Source organism: Zootoca vivipara, chromosome 11 (assembly GCF_963506605.1).
Source record: "Zootoca vivipara chromosome 11, rZooViv1.1, whole genome shotgun sequence".
NCBI classification, from domain to species: domain Eukaryota; kingdom Metazoa; phylum Chordata; class Lepidosauria; order Squamata; family Lacertidae; genus Zootoca; species Zootoca vivipara.
The window spans coordinates 20,573,510-20,593,014 of record NC_083286.1 but is presented as its reverse complement, the minus strand read 5'-3'; the positions used below and the strand labels follow the sequence as shown (position 1 = coordinate 20,593,014).

The window sequence follows — 19,505 nt, the reverse complement described above, 5'->3', positions numbered from 1 at the left end:
CAAATAGCAGATGCAAGATTGTGCCTGAGTGGTCTTTGATGCAGTCATGAAAGTGGCTGAAAAGTATGCCAAAATTTTATCCAGGCTGAATCTTGTACATGCCCTTGGTACATACCAGGGATGGGGGAGCAGTTTGATTCACTTGACATTTAAAAGTGAGGCTACGCAATTTTCATTTTCCAAAACAATCTGCAGACCAAAACACAGCTTCTGAAAATCCACACTTTTCGGAATTTCGCAGTGCAATTCTGAAGGTGAGAAATGTCCCCCAAAATGCATATTTTGGTTCAAAGTGTACAAGAAAATGCAGGTGTTGGTGAAAAAAAGAGCATATCAAATGCACTACATTAGGGAGAGTTTGCTTTGCAAAATGTGTGTATAAAGCAAAATTGCATACACAAACGTGCCTGTTAGGAGACATTCACATGAAAATGCTGGTGAATATTCATGAGGCCTTTTTTAAAAAATCAATAAATTGCAAACTGATGTGGAAAACTGAACTCAAGACTGGAAAAATGGAAAGAAACAGAAATTGACAGACTCACCCACCCTTAGTATACACACACATGCCTTATGGTGAACTGATGTGGCTGCATTGTCATGCGATGCGCTGACTTCTTCCTGCAAATGATAGTGTTTTAATCTTGCAGTCTTCCACACACAGATGGCCTAAATCTTTTCCTACTTTGGGGGTGCTGGGAAACCCAGACAATTTGGCTCCTTTCCATAAGTGCAAGCACACCAACTCCTAGGGGCCGAGGCAGTTTTGGCCCTCGAAATATTTTTTTGAAGGGGATGGGCCCCCTCAATATTCAGAGAATGTTGCGTGGCATTATGTTGGGGCCCCAATCCTCCAGAGAAGCTGGTGCCTCTGCATAAATGCCCTTCACCACATGCCCCCTACTGCCCCAGAGCTGTCCCTGAACATCCTCCCAACATGCCCTACGCTGACATTGGAGTTCTGATGTTGTTTGGGACAGCTCTGCCTCCAGTGTCAGAGTGGGACCCAATGTATCCTGTGTCCCTGAGACTTTCTCCCAGGGACTGTAGGATTGAAGCTTCAGTGACTTCGACCAAGTTCTGCATTGTGGAGAAATTAGGAACTTATTATATATATACCTTTGTGGTTTTTTGACGATTGAGGAAAAATGCTTAATGACTGCCGGGGGGGGGGATGTTCAAATCTTAGAGCTATGTAAATTATTTTGGTATCAACAAGGTAATTCGCTTTGCTAATAAGGGATTGAATTATTTGTTTCTTTTAGGAGGGTTCAGAAAAGGCCAATTGAAAATTGCTGATGTAATAAAAACTTGAATAATTAATAAGGGAAAGGGAAAATAGTAGATACCAGTGAAAGATAAACAATATACAGTGGTACCTCTACTTACGAATTTAATGCGTTCCGAACACACATTTGTAAGTCGAAAAAAATTGTAAGTCGAATCCCATAGGAATGCATTGGGAGAAAAAAATCGTAAGTAGAAGCAACCCTATCTAAAAATTCGTAAGTAGAAAAAATCCTATCTAAACCGCATCCAAGATGGCGGACGGAGCTCCATTCGTAAGTAGAAACATTCGTAAGTAGAGTTATTCGTAAGTAGAGGTACCAGTGTAACAGTATTTCCACTGCCTTAGAAGTCTTAAAAAGATCGTAGATAGAAATATTCCAGTCAAAGATGATTTTGAAAGTCTCTCTCACTCTCAGTCGGAGGCCGCTTTGAGCATGGGAGCGGGGAATTCCCCAACATTCTGCCCTGTCTATGCCTTCCTTGCTCATGGGTGATTGTGCAGCACAACAACCTCTGAGCAAACTAAAGCACAACTTGTGCTAGTCATTGTCATGCCACAGGCTTCCCTAAGCAAGAGAATTAAAAAGTAGTTTGCACTGCATTACACACATGTTGTATACCGGATTTCAGATTTCTATCTGCTGTAGTGGTACCTTTGTTACCGTGACACCTCTGCCTGTGGAACAGCAAGTCAGCAAGACCCAAGCCCATTTAGATATTGCATGCTCCCGCACCTAAAATGCCCGGGTTTTTTTTGTATCCAGTTCTGTCTAATATACAGTGGTGCCTCGCTAGATGAATTTAATTCGTTCTGTGAGTCAATTCGTTTTGTGAAAAATTCGTCTAGCGAATCCCAAAGGAATGCATTGAATTTTATTATTATTATTTTTTGTTCATAGGAACGCATTAATTGAATTTCAATGCATTCCTAGGGGAAACCGCGATTCGCTAGACAATTTTTTCACAAAACAAAATTCGTCTTGCGAGGCAACCTCCGCTCGAAAAATCTCATCGTTAAGCGAAAAATTCGTCTTACAGGGCATTCATCTAGCGAGGCACCACTGTACACATTTTTTGTGACACATTTCCCCCTAATGGAATGCATTTCTGTTTGTTACTTCCAGGCTGCAGCTTTTTGTTGCAGGAGGTCTCACTTGTCTTAAAATCTATCTCAGGGATGGATTTTGCTCTCATTCCTCCAATAATTGCTTCTTTTGGGGGGGAAATTAATAGTCACAACGCTTTTTTTAACTGGCCCATTCGGTTGGCTCTCCACCTAGGGATCCCAGAATGAATGGAATGTCTATTTAAATTCTTACAGGCCTTTCATTTTATTCAGAGGAGAAGGAGGATTGTTGTGCATTTTCTGGTGAGAGCTAAATTTCCCATCATTGTCTGTAAAGCGGACCTACTTTCTTCTTCTTTGGATCCCAAGGGAAATGAGCAAGAAATGGGTCAGCTACCTTCTCCCAGGCACAGGCAAGTATAGAAGAGTATTTTGTGGGCAAAGACAGCAATCTGCCTCTTATTTGGCCGAACTCAAAGCTGCTTGAGATATCTAGATTCTACAAGGAGCGGGAGAGTTCAGTGATGTTTTTCTGAGAGTCATAAAGGAGATTACATAGCGCATAGCCAGTTGACTTTCAAACTTGACTACTCTCTCATTTTGCTCTCTGGAAGTGTGTGTCTTATTGATAGGCAACAGATGTTTGCAAAAAAATGTATTTCCTCCTTATCGCTAATTTATTAAGATTTTTAAAATTATCATATAAATATAGGAAGAGGATGGGGACTACAGTAAAAGCAAAACTTTTGAAAAACAGATATCTTTTGGGGGATTAAAAAAACTATCAGGAAGAAGAGAAGCAAAGGCAGCTGTGTTGGGCCATAAGAAAAACAAATCATAGTAGGGAAATACCTTTATTCTGAGGGATGCGGGTGGCTCTGTGGTCTAAACCACTGAGCCTAGGGCTTGCTGATCAGAAGGTCGGCGGTTCAAATCCCCGCAAAGGGGTGAGCTCCCGCTGCTCGGTCCCTGCTCCTGCCAACCTAGCAGAAAGCACGTCAAAGTGCAAGTAGATAAATAGGTACTCCTCCAGCGGGAAGGTAAACGGTGTTTCCATGCATTGCTCTGGTTTGCCAGAAGCGGCTTAGTCATGCTGGCCACATGACCCGGAAGCTGCAGGTCGGCTCCCTTGGCCAGTAAAGTGAGATGAGCGCCGCAACCCCAGAGTCGTCTGTGACTGGACCTAATGGTCAGGGGTCCCTTTACCTTTACCTTTATTACCTCAGCAAAGTGCCACAAATTAGTGGTCAAACTTCTGAGTTCTTCAAAGCCCTTTATCAGGCTTAGGTGTTAAGCAAAATTTGGGGGGAAGGAAGGCTGCTTTGTGTTGAAACAATAAAGTTGACATTGGTATTGGTCTTCAGCTCTAGTGTGGGACAAGATAGCAGATTTATCATATAAGGCTCTCCTAGGTGCTTTGGAGTTTTTAGACTGTACCTAGGGATCCTAAGAGGAAGAAATAGACATTGGCCAATTCCCAATTTTTTAACAGACATAAAATCCAGCAGTTCTGTAGCCTTAAGGAAAATACACATAGGGAAATATGGTAATTTTTATATTTGCAGAGCTGGAGATTAATTTTAGGTGGTGTACTAGGTTAAAAAAGAGTAAACTGAAGTCAAATTAAGTAGCTTTTCCTAGTGGCTGGAAGGGAATAACCTTCAGAAAATAAAGCCCCATCTCCCTATGCTATCAAATCCTCTTCCTCCAGTTAGGATACTGTTTTTGAATGGCTGAATTCAATACTCTCCAAGACTCATTCAAAAAGGAAAGCTAGCTGTGTTGGCCGGTAATTTAAAAATGCATTAAAAGAAGTATCTAAGAATTAAAATTTGTCCATATTGTTGCAGTCTTAAGAAGTTTGCTGGGCAGAGTTATTGAAAACCCAAGCTGCTTTTTTTATTCAGGAAATGGAAATTGGTATTTCATGTTACTCATTCTCAAGTTGCATACATTGAAATGCATGCATTGATTTTATATATGTAAATGAGCAATATACAGTGGCAAAGAACCATACATAAATGAGACATGCAAGCCAAGCCAAAGAATCAGGTCTGTCGCTTGTATTATGGCCGTGGTTCTCAAACTCTGTTCTCTGGGCCACACCTTCAGAATAAAAATATGCTCACGCCACACCAAAGTTTTTATTGATAAGAAATACATTGCAGAACAAAAAGAAACACCTCCGAGCAGTGCTTGATTTATAACATAGGGCAGAACTAATCTGAGACAAACAAACTCTTCATAAACACAAAGAAGCCTCTCTCTTTTCTTTCATATTCGTCAGGTTGAAAATCCCTGCTCACAACAATTTGACGTGAAGAACTGTAGAAGAATAGCCAATGCTATTCACCAGCACTCTGTTTGAATGGCAATTCCAGATCACAACTAGGATTAAGGGGTCATGTTCATGTATATCAGTCAGATATATTCTCTCAGTTAAACTAGTTCTGTCTTCCTTTGTTGTGTCTTAAATTCTGTGCAAGTGGCTAACTCCTGTCCCTGTATTTTATATGTTCCGTTAGATCAGGGGTTGCCAACCATTTTGGGCCCCTGGGCCCATCTGCAAACTGGAGAAACTGTTGCCCCTCCACACACACAACCAAGCAGACGTTGTTCTATTGGGTGCAACATAATACGTCTGTCAAGTCAAACTTCAGTGTGTGTGAGATGGGGGTTTACCCTGCGGGAACCAGGGAATGCCTGTGAGCATATGTGTACTTATGTAGATAATCCCTGTGTTGGATTTCCAAGGGGGAAATTAGGATTTAGTAAATATCAGAACTATTCTGTGCCTCACATAAAGATGAAACTGAACCACAACTCTGAATCCAAATTCTGAGTTGGATGCAGCAGTGCCCTTCCACAGTTAGAAGCCACAGAAGCAGGGGTGTTTTGTGTCATTTCACGAGGAAAGCGCAACTAGATTCGGATAGGCTCTGCTTCTTGCACAATGTGCTGTGGAAGCAGCATCATGAGAACAGCTGTAGAACCAAACTGCTAAAGAAGTGTGAGATTTTCTGCAGACAGTTGTAATTGTTTTCCTCCTGCTTTGAATTCAGTTGGCTGTACTTTTTAGTTCTGGATCTAAGCATTGTGGCTCCCTGATTTGTCTTACACTAGCCATGTGGACAAATGAATCATCTTAAGCCAAATCTCCATGCTTAAACAAATCTTGTACCTTGGTATGTATATATATATATATATATATATAGAGAGAGAGAGAGAGAGAGAGAGAGAGAGAGAGAGAGAGAGAGAGAGAGAGAGAGAGAGGGAGGGAGGGAGTTTTGTTAAAGGACTCCTACCGGTAGCTATTGGTCTTTGCCTAGACATCTCAAGATGTTCCCTCTATTCATTGTGAGCTTGGTGACATTTTAACAAAGGCTTTCTTTCTCCAAAGGTTAATTAGTCATTGAAGTACCAGCTGTAGCATATAATCATTTGTTGGAAATGGTTAAGCTTCTGGAGAATACGCTGCACAGACCCGTGTATGGCAGGGAGGAGCAGTGGAGTTCAAAAATAATTTACGTCTTTTTGAAGCTCCTTTGTACATTTATGGAGGCCCGACATTATTGTTTTTTTTAAAAAAGAAACCTCTTTGTATCATGAATCACAGTTTGTTCTAAGCTTTTCCAGGAAAAAATGGATTTATACTTGCCCCGATTCTGATCCAGTACCAACAGGTATGATTCCCCCTATTAAAAATGAGAGGGTAGACTTGAAAAGGAAAGCCAGAGTATAGGGAAGACAGAATAGAGCTTGTATTGTTGGGGAAATGGGAACACAATAGTTCAGGAAGCAAAAGTGCAGCTATTCATTTGTCTTTAAAAAAAGAGCTACATAATGCTCCGTGCCAATCCCTTCTTTTCCCAAACTAGTTTCTATGCAACATTGTTCAGCCAGGAAACAGGAGATGGATTCAGTCCCTGAAATAAAAGTAGGTGGTTTCTAGAAAAACCTGTGTGTGTGTGTGTGTGTGTGTGTGTGTGTGAGAGAGAGAGAGAGAGAGAGAGAGAGAGAGAGAGAGAGAGAGAGAGAGAGAGAGAGAGAATCCAAAGGCTGAAATCTCTGGTACTGCAGATGCTGAGAATCCCTTGGTGCAATTACATCTTCCTGACAGAAAACTTACAGATTTTGTTATGCACATCTTCTTCCCATGACGGACTCTCCTAGATGTTCTAGGCTGTTTTATTTAACATGGTTTCATTCAGGCTCTGAAAAGGGGTAAGACATAATATATTGTGGACATAATATATCTTGATTTCGGCAGTTGACAGTCTTCCTTGCTGACAAGGTGGTAAAAAGTGGGCTGGATGCTACTCCAGTTAGGTGGATCTACAACTGGTTGAATAACCATACCCATTGGGTGCTCAGTAATGACTCTGTGTCAGCCTTGAGGGAGTTCTCAAGTGGGGTGCCACAGGTTCTATCCTGGGCTCTCTGCTGTTCAACATTTTTAAAAATGTATTTGTGAGGGTGTGCACGAGATAAATTTACCTTATAGAGGAAAAGTTCATTAAAGTCTTGTGAAGAGCATCCCAAATACTCATCTTTACAAGGATTTGTAGAATTGCAATGTATTTCAATACAGATAAAATATTAATGTCAATAAATGTTTAATGTATAGAATCCCTATAAACTGTTACTAATGGAATGTCAGCCTTTCCCCCTTGTGGGTAGTGCAAAGGGCAGATTGTACAATATTTCACTTTCCATGGGTTAATTAGATTTTAGGTAAGACTTTTATTAAAGTCCAAAGATAAAGTTTAAACAGGCTTCTGTTTTTATTAGATTTGTTCCTAATATAATTATACTTTCCTCCTTAATAGACACAGTGATCAGTTCACTATAAATTGGTTTAGTTAAGCTCATTATTGCTATAATGTAAATGTTTTATGTTAAATGTTTTAACACTGATATTAATGGTGCAGCTTGTTTAATTCTCCCTAGTTTGTTTTCATAACTAGGAGAGAAAACTGAAAACTGCTAATATCAAATGAGCAACTAATGTTTATGTGTCAGTGCCCAAACCCCATTGCATGTATCAGCTGCTTGAAGAATCACATCTCTTAGATTTGTCTATGGCATTCCTTTGTCTATGGCCCATAAAGTCCCAACTTCTTTTGCCCTCAACAGGATATCTGTAACTTACAGTCCTTAGTTTCCCAACTAAAGAATATTAATGCCTGTGGAGAACTAGTGGGCAGCTGTTTAACATATTGCCAGTACCTTCAGCTTTTTCCTCCTTTGTTACTTCTCATTGTGGCAGGGGGAGAAAACAACAGAGACACAAATGATGTGCAGAATCACTGGAGCAAGAAGATTCTCTTCCTGTGAGACCAAGTGGCCTGGTTTGCACATCAAACCTTGGCTTAGTGCAAAAGCGTGAACATATTACAGGCTCCAACAAACCATGGTTTGTTCTTAGTTACAACTCATGGCTAGTCTGGATAGAAGTTAACCAGACAGGTTGGGATGACATACTAAGGCATAGCATGGCAGCAAAAAGAGATGGGGAAGAGCGAAGTAGCTGCAAGCTCCTCTCTGGGAGTCTGTGCATTCACGCTTAACCAAGGTTTCACTTAATGTAATATGCAAATCAGGCCATTGTGGGGGGAAGGAGGGAGAAGTATTGCAGATGATCTGGAAGAGGTTGGGCGTGCCATTAAAGTAACACTTAAAGTGTAATATTACTGTGAGTGGGATTCACCTGATGAGTCTTGTCTGGAATTTTGTTTGTGCAACACAGCTTTTCTCCCTCCGGCTACCCCCTGTGCCTCGGGGGGGGGGGGTTGAGAGAACCCTCAGAATAGCATGTGGAAGGAGGAGAGAGGGGATAATTCCATCTGGGAAACTGAAATCGCATTGACTGAATGATCGCCTTAACACGACGCTGAATTTCTTCCCAACTACAGAGACACTGATAAAATCAAATTATATCATTTGGCACTAAACAAATGTACTTCTTTTGTGTAACCATACTGTTTTCTTTTCCTGTTTCGTCAATAGTGTGACCATTATTGAATAAGGTATTGCAACTCTTTGGATTTTGTTTTATTGCTATTTCCAGGGTGCTGGTTGCACTGCACTGGTGGTAGCTGTGGTAGCAAGGAAATTAGAACTTACCAAAGCTGAAAAACATGTGCATAATTTCATGATGGATACCCAGCTAACTAAAAGAGTAAGTCATAATGTGCTTTTTGTTTGTTTTTGTATGTGCAATAAAAAGCAAATGTTTTGCTTCGTTTTTCGCTAGGATCACAGAAAGTTCTAGGGATAGATCTTGAAAGATGCTGCTGAATTATTGAATCTTCAAGTTTCATGTCAGCTTTGAGTGTTTCATCCACTGTTGGTAGATGTGAAGTCTCTCTTAAGGAATAGCAAAACAGAAGCAAACATGTGGAATAGGTCCTGGAACATGAGCTCAAGCCACATGATAAACCAATCTTAGGAAATCTAAGTAGGTATGGGACTGATCAGTGCCTGGAAGTGAAACTTCCAAGGAAATGTTATGTTTTCTGCCTTGATTCCATTATGGAACAAAAATGAGATATGATTGTAGTGACAAACTGGTAGCCAGTTTAGTCCTTCAACACAACTTCTCATCTACTTAAAACAATACAAAACATGATTGGCATTCAGTGTCTAACAATTCCTGATGTTCTGGTGGAAATGTACTCTCGGAGTGCTGATCAGATAAAATGATATTTCTTATAAAGAAGCTTGTGAGAAGCAATGCTTGTCTATTTGGCATTCTAGTTATATCTTAGCCACATGCTTTAAAAATAAATAAATTATTATATACATCTGGGGAAATCTGTCCGTATGGCAAGATTTTTGCGAATTTCCTTAAAGATAGCTCAAAAACTTCACCTTTTTATTTTTTAGATTTAGCAAAAAAGCTTAACAACCCTGCTGTATAAAGCCATGGTCCAAAATGTCAAGTATGTTTCCTCTTCTTGTCTATGAAAAAGATGTTCCATGACAACACAGGAGAGAAGGGAAATTCCTGCATGGGCAGTAGGGAAGGAAAGGGGGGTCAGCATCATAAAGCAGAATTCCCAAGATGCTGGGTGGGGTAGTCGCTAATGGAAGTGCCAAGCAGAGGCACAGAATTTAGACAGTTGTGCTCTTATTACATTAGCTCTCTACAGCACCTGGTCTCAGAAGGAGACGTTCCTGTAAATATTTATGATAGATAACATGTGCTAGGGAAGACTCAAAGGGACGTGTGATGCTGTTTCAGTTAGCCTGGTGTTTTCTTCTTTTAAAACAGGTGAAAAATGCAGCTGCCAATGTACTCAGGGAAACATGGTTAATTTATAAAAATACAAAGCTGGTGAAAAAGATAGACCATGCGAAAGTAAGGAAACATCAGCGCAAATTCTTGCAAGCTATTCACCAGTAAGTACCATTTTGGCTTGTCTATATTTCCCTTATCCAGGATGTTGTGGTAATCTGGCAGGTTCAGTTTCTAGTGTGGATGTTGCTGTTCTGCTGATACAAGCAGCTATCCCAAATCCACCTTCTGTCTGATTCTGTTCACTTTATCTCAAGGGTGTGGGAGGAAAACATTGTATGTATCTCAGTGTCTCTGAATCTGCATCTTATTGATGGGAAACAATAGCATTCAAGATGGATGTGAAATGAGATGTACAATCTAATTCACATACAGATTATACATACAGTTTTTAGAAGGAAAGATATCTGAGACCCTTCATGAAGTTTCTGTGGATTTCAAAGGCCAGGGGAAGACAAAGCAGAGACGTTGTGGAAATCAATGAACAAGTTTTTCACATCCCTGACTCTTCATGTGTGATCCAACCACCCTTACTTGAATACAGATTTTCTTTGCTAAAGCTTCCTACACATGATATTTTGGAATAAGAATGAATCTAGTACGTATTGCAAAATAGATTTGAATATCAATAACATCCTCTTGTGGTTTTTCTGGCAGGTGCTAACAGCTGACAAAAGAATCTTTTACTATAGTCACCATCAGTCAATAGCCCCTTATTTTATTATGTGATATATAAGTTTAATAGAATTTGTTTTACCATTTTTTTAAATTATTGCAACCAGTAGGTTCTACTACTGTGTCAGTTTTAGGTAATGGGTAAAGAAAGTAATCATTTCATATTGAAATGATTGGTTCATTTTAAAATCAATGTTATTGCTGCAGCAAATATTGGTGAAAAAAATAATGGTGGAATAGTTGTCTACATTTTCGCATCCCAGAAATTAGCCACCTTATGGTCTATTCATTTAGGGTATGTGGGGGAATTAGTTCCTGAAACGAGCTAATCTTTGGAAACCACAGGCTCCTTGCAGATATAATGGAAGCATCTCTGATTCCTCATTCATACCTGACTTTGGAAAGTGCTCAGTCACTGTTATGCCAGAGTAGGAAGAGCTTGCCACAATTTGGGCTACATAAAGCTAGTGGCAGATGTTAATTGCTGCAAGTTTCTCCTCTTCACGCCCTTCCTCTGCAGCACATAGAGAGTTGTTGGGAGGAGGAAATGGCCAAAGGTAAGAGTATGGAGCTTGGTGAACTAGCAGTAGAGATACAGGGTAATGAAAATGGGAGCAGAGGTCCACTTCTGTGAAAGAGGTCCTTTCTCAGAAATGTAGATCAGAACCTCAGAATCTGAGTTGAAATACACATGATGTATATTGCTTTTAATCATTCTACAGTGGGGAATCAGTAAAGTTAGATCATCTTGACTGACCCAATACTATAATAACAAGAAAAAGACTTCAGTGCCAGTTCCAAGAAGTCGCAAAATAAATATGGCTTAGCATTGTGAACCGCAGCAAGCATCTGACTTGTGTGCTCTCCACTCCAGCACAGATGCAGGGAGTATATTAAAAAATCTCTGCTTTCATTTTATATTAACCCCAAACTTAGGTTAATCTTAACCATGGTTAGTTAAAACAAGTGAACTTTGTGAACTGTGGTTTGAAGTAGGCTTGTTTCAACAAACCATGGTTAGATTAACAGTTTGTCTCATCTGAATTCCAACATTTCAAAGAGCTAGAAGTGAAAGAGAAAGAGGGATAACAGTCCCAAAGTTCACTGCAGCTCATTCAACCATGGTTTAGTGTCATGTCCAAACAAGGCTCATTTGTGAGCAATTCGTTTTTCTTCCTACTTTCTTCTTTTCCATACCTGACGTTAACACAAGACGTGGGATCTCTGGTTGTTCCCTGCACAGAGGTCTGTGTACAGAGCCCAAGTCATGAATTTCATTTCATAGAGTCTGTAGTCACCCATTACACCAAAAGTGAGGAGGAAATAAGTTTCATAACTTAACAGTGCTTCTCTTCTTTCGCTGTTGATTTGAACGCATTAAATGGCAGTAATGTTATTTCTGCTTCAGAGGAGGGATCTGAAAAGGGTTAACTCATTAATGGTTACACAGTGTGCTTAAGTTGTAAAATAAAATATACACAATGAGTATTAGTTCAGTTTAGCAAAGATGTGAGGTTAAATGCTGCTGTCTATAGAAAAGCACATGTTAGAAAAACACCTGTGGGAAACGCTTTTTCTACAAAAAAAAAGAGAAAAAAGGCAGTGTACTGTTCATAGGGTGGGTTCCTGAGATAGTGAATTACAAAATGAGCTGAAACCAGGTATTACAATATTGTGATTTAGTGGGATTCTTACTTCTGAGTGTACATGTTCAGGATTGGACTGCAACCCCTGCAACATGGATAGGGAGCCTATGGACTACAACTCCCATACCCTTTGACCATTGGCCATGCTCACTGTGGCTGATGAGAATTAGAATCCAAAAGTTCCTAGAATGCCACAGGTTTCCCACCCTGCCCTACTGGCATCAGATCAGTCTTCATGGAATATTCCTTTTTTTCACATCAATATGGCTTCTAATAAGCATGGGGCAAGGTAGCTATTATCTGCCAGGTGCTTGTCTTCATTTTAATTTAATATGTGATTTAGCTTTGTCTTCTGACCTTACTTTCTATGTGTCCCTTGCTAGAAGTATTCAGACTTTCAAAATTATGTGTGAATTTGCCTACTGATGTGGTAGAGCTTTATTCTCAAAGGAAGTGATGCATCCCTTTAGTCTCAAAAAGAACTGAAAATATTTGTTCATCACCTCCTATTGAGTAAGAAACTAAATGAAGTCATTCCCATAGTGGCCACCTTTCCTTGTTATGCAGAGCCAGGTTTCTGTTTTACTTCTGAATTTTCATTTGTCCTGCATCATTTGACCTCCCAGGTCAAACAAAGGGGGTTAAATTGAATTCTAGCAAAATAGGGAAATGGCCCTACACTGGAACCAGTCATATCCTGTTGGATGTTAACATTCAGAATGATAAGTTTGATTTTCTATTTCTAGCTGAACTGTGTCGTTCTCCTTTTTGATTCATGGTGATAGTCTTCATTCACATATTCATACGTTTTCCTTTAACTCCCCTTATTTACCCTATTTAAAGGTTAAATCTAGCCTACTCAACGCTTGATGTTGAGAGGGAAGATAGAAATAAAACATGCATATACTAGGTCTCTTAACTTTTGAGAATCCTGGTAATATTTCAGCTATCAATTCTTCCCATGTATGGATGGCATGTGGGAAGGGGGCTGAAGTGTTTAGTTGCCACTGATATCGCTCCAGCCAGGAAGAAATGTGAAGTTAAATGTTTAACGTAAACAAGCAGCATTCTAGTGCACAGTGCTCAAAGGTCCATGCGTCACTTCTCCCCCGCTCTTGGCCCCACTGTGCCAGGAGCAACAAGCCACAAACCTTGACTCAGCACATGTGTCTGAATTCAGAACATGTGTCAGGTCAAGGTATGCGGCTCTAAACAAACCACAAGTGGTAGCCAAAGTTTGTTCTTGGCTTACTGCTAGTGGTTTGTTTGGGAGAAAAAAAACACAAGCCCAGGTTTGGATAATATGATTAGCCAAGGCTCGGCTTTTTATTCCCCGGAATATAGCGCACCCAAGAGCAGGGGAGGAGTTAAGCAAGGACTTTCACCAGCATGCTGCTTGTTCGCATTAAGCCATAGTTAAAAATTAAGCATGGTTTAATGTGATGTGTGAAGGCAGCTTAAGTCTGCTTGTACCACAATGTATGAAAAGTCACTGCTTATTTTCAGAACATGGTGAAATGTGGCATAGAAACTGAGAGTATAACACTGTCCTGCATTTGAGTTGTTAATTGCTGACCCAGAGAGTGCTACGGAGAAAATGTATGAACTACAAGCTCCATAACAGAGCACATTGCGCTCACATGAAGACCATCCCTTGTGTTAATTTGTTTTAGTCAATTTTACAGTTTCTTTTCTTTTGTTTTGTCTTTTTATTTCAACAATGAAAATAGAGCTCGGAAGTAAGTTGTGTGAGCTGTTCCTTTCAAATTTGCAGAATTTACCACTGTCTGCATGCAACAAATGGATACTTTATTTGTGAATTTCAATAGTCTGGTTGCTACTGTGGAACTGCAATCCAAAGTCATGAATTTCTTCTGTGATAAGTGAAGTTCAGAAGGAAGGAATCAGAGTATCAATATTTCTTAATTTTCAGAGAAAGATCTGGCTAGTATCATTTTTAATCTGACTGTCGCAGCTAAGAAATGATCAGTTTATAAAAAAGGTTTGCTCCTCCTAAGTCACAACCAAGGCTGATATACACACCTTGAAGATGCAAATCTCTCTTTACCAACATACATTTGCAAGTGAGGTAAATAATCAGTATAAAAATTATACCATTTATTTATCATATTTCTCCAAATGTTCATATAGGGAGGGAAAGGAGGATAGAAAGCTCAACCTAAAATGTCGCTAATTGGCTTTCCCTCTTCCAAAGATAACTGATGACTTAAAATATACTTTCAAAAGTTTATACAGACAAATCTACACGTCTAATGTATACAGACCAACACTCTTGTTTGCTTTCTTTCAATGTTGTCCCTTATAGACCCTGTTTACACATAACAGTAAGCCAAGACATGGCTAAGCATGAATGAGTGATCATGTGTGTCCTTAGAGCAGGCATCCCCAAACTGCGGCCCTCCAGATGTTTTGGCCTACAACTCCCATGATCCCTATCTAACAGGACCAGTGGTCGGGGAAGATGGGAATTGGAGTCCAAAACATCTGGAGGGCCGAAGTTTGGGGGTGCCTGCCTTATCTTGCTGCTGCCATGCTAGCAAACATTATGCCATTGATTGGCTTAGCAGTACATCCAAAGCTAGGCTCAAGGTTTGCTTCCAAGACAAACTAGGAATGCAGGGGCAAACTTTGGTAACATGGTGCCCCGAGCAAGGACAAGATTTGGCACCCCCTCCCCCATTTTTTTTTCTTATTTTCACAATAATTCCTTTTGGTACAGTTCCTTTTTTAAATCAATCTTCTCAGTAGATACCTGTATAAATATAGGAATTATTATTATTATTATTATTATTATTATTATTATTATTATTATTCACCCCCATGGCTTGGCGACTTGTGCAGGGGAACTGCCCTCACTGTCCTAAATCCAGCACTAATGATAAGTCAAATATAAACCTTGGCTACAAATCATAGTTTGTGTGATTGAGCAAAACCATGAGCCCAGATTTCTGGCATAATGCTTAGCCAAACCATGGCTTACAATAGCTCTGGATAATGGAACAGCAACAGGACAGCTCATTTACACCTAGTCATGGTTTGGCTAAAAGAACTGGGTCACAGTGTCACTTAATAATTTTATGTGTTTCTGGACATACATTATTCCTCCTCTTGAAAATGTGAGCTTGAGTGCCCCTCATACCTCCCACAACAATGCTGAATTTGTGTGACTGCAGCTGTAAGCCCATTCATTCTCATTCACCCCATCAAATTGAATGCACAGTGCTGAAGGGGGTGGGCTTTAAGAGGGAATCCTGAAACAAATGAATGCTGGGATTGTGAAGAAGCCAGCTTTAGCTTCTTTTAAAATAAACTAAGGGAATAAATCCACGAGTTATCAATGGTGAATAAAACAATGGGTGCGATGGCGCTGATACAGGACAAACTCAATAAAATTAAATAAATAAACGGATTCCAATTATTAATGAGGTTTAGGACAATGACCTGGAAAGAGGAACCACATGAGATTAATGACTAAGTTCAGGGTAGCTTCATTTCTTGAATGAGATCATGGGCACGTTGTGGACTGAAAAACATTCTCACACACTTATCAGGTGTTGGCCACACAACGCCCTGCTGGCTTAGGCACATAAGGCCTTCATTGCCTTTGTAACTTGATGATGATAGACTGCCTTTATAAAGGAGACAAGCCTACATCCTACGTCCATGTCCAAAATACACAGAGAGCAACCCCTGCCTGTAATGCCTCTACATTTAGCTCAGCAAAGCAGATTCACCTGTACAAAAGAAAAAGCATGTAGAGCTGCCTCCTCCCTTGAAATGAATGGGAAAACTATTGTGGAGCTCTTGGTGTGGGTGTGTCCTTTGGTATAAATAGAGAATTCTGCGTTGGACTGTTTTATTCCTTGAAGCATATAACCCTTCGAAAAGAAGAAGAGGAAGGAAGCCACTTATACCAATACAGCCAATTCACAATTTGCATTCAGACATCCCCATTCCCCCCCCCCCATGGATAGTACTACAGATTTAAAACTTTTCTGTTCTCATATATTTGGAGGGGGGGGGGAAGATTAATAGTCTTTGTCAAACTCACTGGTCATATACTCTTAAACAAACACACATTTTCATACTACAGTTCAGAATAATACATCTTGTTTTTCTCTTTCTGACGGTGCTCAGCTAATTAACATGAATGGAATTACTTGGGCATCAAGGGAAAAACTATACCCATGAGACTCTTCTATGCAGATACAATACTTCATAGTGTTCTAGTTTAATCACGGACAGATAAACTGGCCAACCAAACCTACTAGGAAAATTGCTATGCACATTAAAAACAAAAGTATTTCCAAGTCAGCGACACTGAGATCTGTGAAACTAATATATTAACAATGGTGCTCTTTATTTAGCTGCTGGTCAGATAAAAGCTTTTAAAAATTAACAAGGAACTCACTTATCACTGTATTTTCATCAGGTTCAAACACCTCCTAACCAAATCCATTTCAGACTGAAGAGGGCTTATACCTGTATCTAATCATGTAGGCATATGGAAGAGGCCGAATGATTACTTAGGCAATAATAAGGAGATTGAATTGTCGTTCATTACTTCCTATGCCTACTTGCCAGGATACTGGAGCTTTAAGGAATGTTTTGGCTTTCTTTCATACACTATGAATAAATCCTTACCTCCCACTTTGAATTCAGCGTTAACCATGGCAATTAGTAGTCTCGGGGACATCACATTTTCTTGCTCTCTTCTTTCTTTTTTGCGGTGTTAAGGAAGCATGCTTTTTTCATTGTACCAGACACATAACCAGTTATGACTGTACACAAAGTATTCAAGACATTGTCCATGCAGTTATCTGTTTAGATGCATGCTGTATTCAAGTTTGAGGAGCTGGCAAAAAAAAATCTGTTATCTGACTTGGATTTTCAATCTTTTAGATTAAGAAGTGTTAAAATGGAACAGAGGAAATTGAACGATCAGGCAAACACTTTGGTGGACTTGGCAAAGGTCAGTGTAAGTGCAACAACATCGGACATCAGCTTTTGCTTTTGTATACTGTACTGGCCTTTTGCTTTTGTATACTGGCATTCATCGTTTCGCTAAGCTTTAAGGTAAAAAGCCAATTCGAGCTCTATAAGCCTATTCCAGTGAACTTCCTTCTGTTATCATAGGAGACAAGTCAACATTCACAAATGGTTTAGCTTCTTTGAGGAAAGCAAAAGCTCAGACTAGTTGTGGGAAACTACTCTCACGGCCTTGGGGCAGGAGATGCTCTTTGAGCAGAACAGACCAGAATGTACAAATAAATGGGACTAGATTTTATAAGTGGCTTTTGAATGCTGGCTTCCTTGTTCCCATCCAAATTGCCAAAATGAAGTGGAGTCTCAGGGCCACTTTACACATTAAAGTTGTGTGGTTTGCAACTAAAATGTTCTGCCTATGCACCAGAAAGGCTATGTACATTTTCAGCCGCATAACTCCTGATTTAAGTGACTCAGGGACCTGGGATATGCCTCAGCTCGACACTAGATTTACACACAGTGCGCGAAGCACATTTGCCACTACATAATGTGTGCAGTGCTCCTTAGAAAGATGAAACTCTCTTTACTGTAAATGTTGAGGGGAATTGAAAGCATAGCCAGTCTAACAGAACCCATTTGCAGATAGAGAAGCTTTTCAGCTTCTGCTACAAAGAGTATTTGTTGAACTCAGACACATTTCTGCGTCTCCGGATTTCTAAAGAGTTTTCCAACCCACATCATTGTTTGCTTGAAATCTCAAAAGTGCGCCACTAAGGAATCACAAGCTTCAGCTGAATTGCACCTGTGCAATAAAGCTTGGAATAAAATACATTCTGAAGCTGGTTTGTGCTAGTTGTTTGTAAAGCTGCTGGCTTATGAAGTCACAGTATGTAAGCAATGAGTGTTTGAAATGCTGCAGAACAACCTTGCTTGCTCAAATGCGTCTACCTTTCCCTTTTTCTTTCAGACTCAAAACATCATGTATGATATGATTTCTGACTTAAACGAAAGAAGTGAAGACTTTGAGAAGAGGATTGTTACTCTGGAAACAAAATTGGAAACATTAATTGGTAGCATTCAAGCTCTCCCTGGACTGATTAGCCAAACAATCAGCCAACAACAAAGGGATTTCCTTGAAGCTCAGATACAAAACTATGATAAGCATGTTACCTACAGTGCAGAACGATCGAGGTCCTTGTCTCGGAGAAGGAGGTCGTCCTCCACAGCACCACCCACTTCATCAGAGAGTAGCTAGAAGAGAATAATATAACCACAAAATAAAGACTTTTTGCCATCATATGGTCAATATTTTAGCTTTTATTGTAAAGCCTTATGGTTCTAATCAGTGTTATCTGGGTTCTGATGTCAGAATTCTGGAAACCTGAACACAAAGTTTTAGGCCAAAATGAGTGAAAACTCTCTCTCTCTTTTTTCCTTTCAGATGCACAGTGAATGCACCTATTATTGCTATATAGATTGTTCCTCCTGTAATTTCACTAACTTTTTATTCATGCACTTCCAACAAACTTTACTACTACAATATACAATATAATAAAAGGGTTAATTTCTGCACATAGTTGCTTGATCACTTTGATGTTAACATTCCTAATTCTTAATACTTTTTTTTATCCCAATGCTGAAAATGCTTCAGTTGTTAGAAAACAGAGCTCATTTTGTATTGTCAATCCAATAAGCTCTAATTTCACATGCTATCTATGCAGCAAAAAGAGGGGGGAAAGTGTATGACATGTTAATTTAACAAATTGTATTGAAGTTTAATTTTCCTTGACTGTAATCCTGTGCTAGTTTACATGCCGGTTAATCTAATTGACAAAGCAGGGTCACATGTCTGTGATTGGTGCAGGATTCCAGACTGTTTGCACACCCCCTAGAACACTTATACCAAATCTGCATGTCCATTTTTCATTATGCCAGCTGAAGAACTGGCCAAGTCACTTGTTAAAGCAATGGCTTTGAAGAACGTCTGTGAGAGCAACTGTCCAATGCCCTCCCCCATTCCCAAATCCCATAGGATTGCATGCTATATGCTCTTCTAGATTATATATGACAAATAGTTGTTTACTAAAAACTGGGGAAAGGGCTGTTCATATACTACTCCAAACCATTTAAGAAGTCTTCAAATGTGTTTAAATGAAAGCAGGTGGGGTTGGCGTGTGTGTGTGTGTGTGTATGTATGTATGTGTGTGTGTTCATGTAAGAGAAAGTCTCCATTGACCAAAATGTATTGGCATCTCAAAATCTTGTGTGTCTCTTGTGTGTCAGTGGGATCCTCTGTAAATCTTCCCATTTAGCAAAAGTTATCCGAATCTGTTCACAGTGTTCTATTCAGGTAAACAGGGTGATGAATTTGAACACCTCTATTTCTTAGAAATGCCTGCTGTCTTTAGGCATGTAATGATGTAATGAAAGACAAATCCCCGCCTCCCACTCCCAAGCAAGTGTTTCTAGTTTTGTCTGGCCCCAGTTACAACCATATTTGGGACTAGCCTATAGCATTACA

At 39.8% G+C, this 19,505-nt stretch overlaps 1 protein-coding gene across 1 annotated transcript in view; it reads left to right on the top strand.

Annotated features, from left to right (window-relative positions):
* KCNN2 (potassium calcium-activated channel subfamily N member 2) overlaps positions 1-18,809 on the top strand; it is a 90,892-nt gene extending 72,083 nt beyond the window's left edge. Inside the window, exons 6-9 of the mRNA XM_035100160.2 lie at positions 8,427-8,537; positions 9,633-9,760; positions 16,901-16,970; positions 17,952-18,809. Coding sequence (XP_034956051.2) covers positions 8,427-8,537; positions 9,633-9,760; positions 16,901-16,970; positions 17,952-18,239 — 597 coding nt within the window. The 3' untranslated portion in view covers positions 18,240-18,809. The remainder of the gene's footprint in view (positions 1-8,426; positions 8,538-9,632; positions 9,761-16,900; positions 16,971-17,951) is intronic.
* The last annotated feature ends 696 nt before the right edge of the window (positions 18,810-19,505 follow it).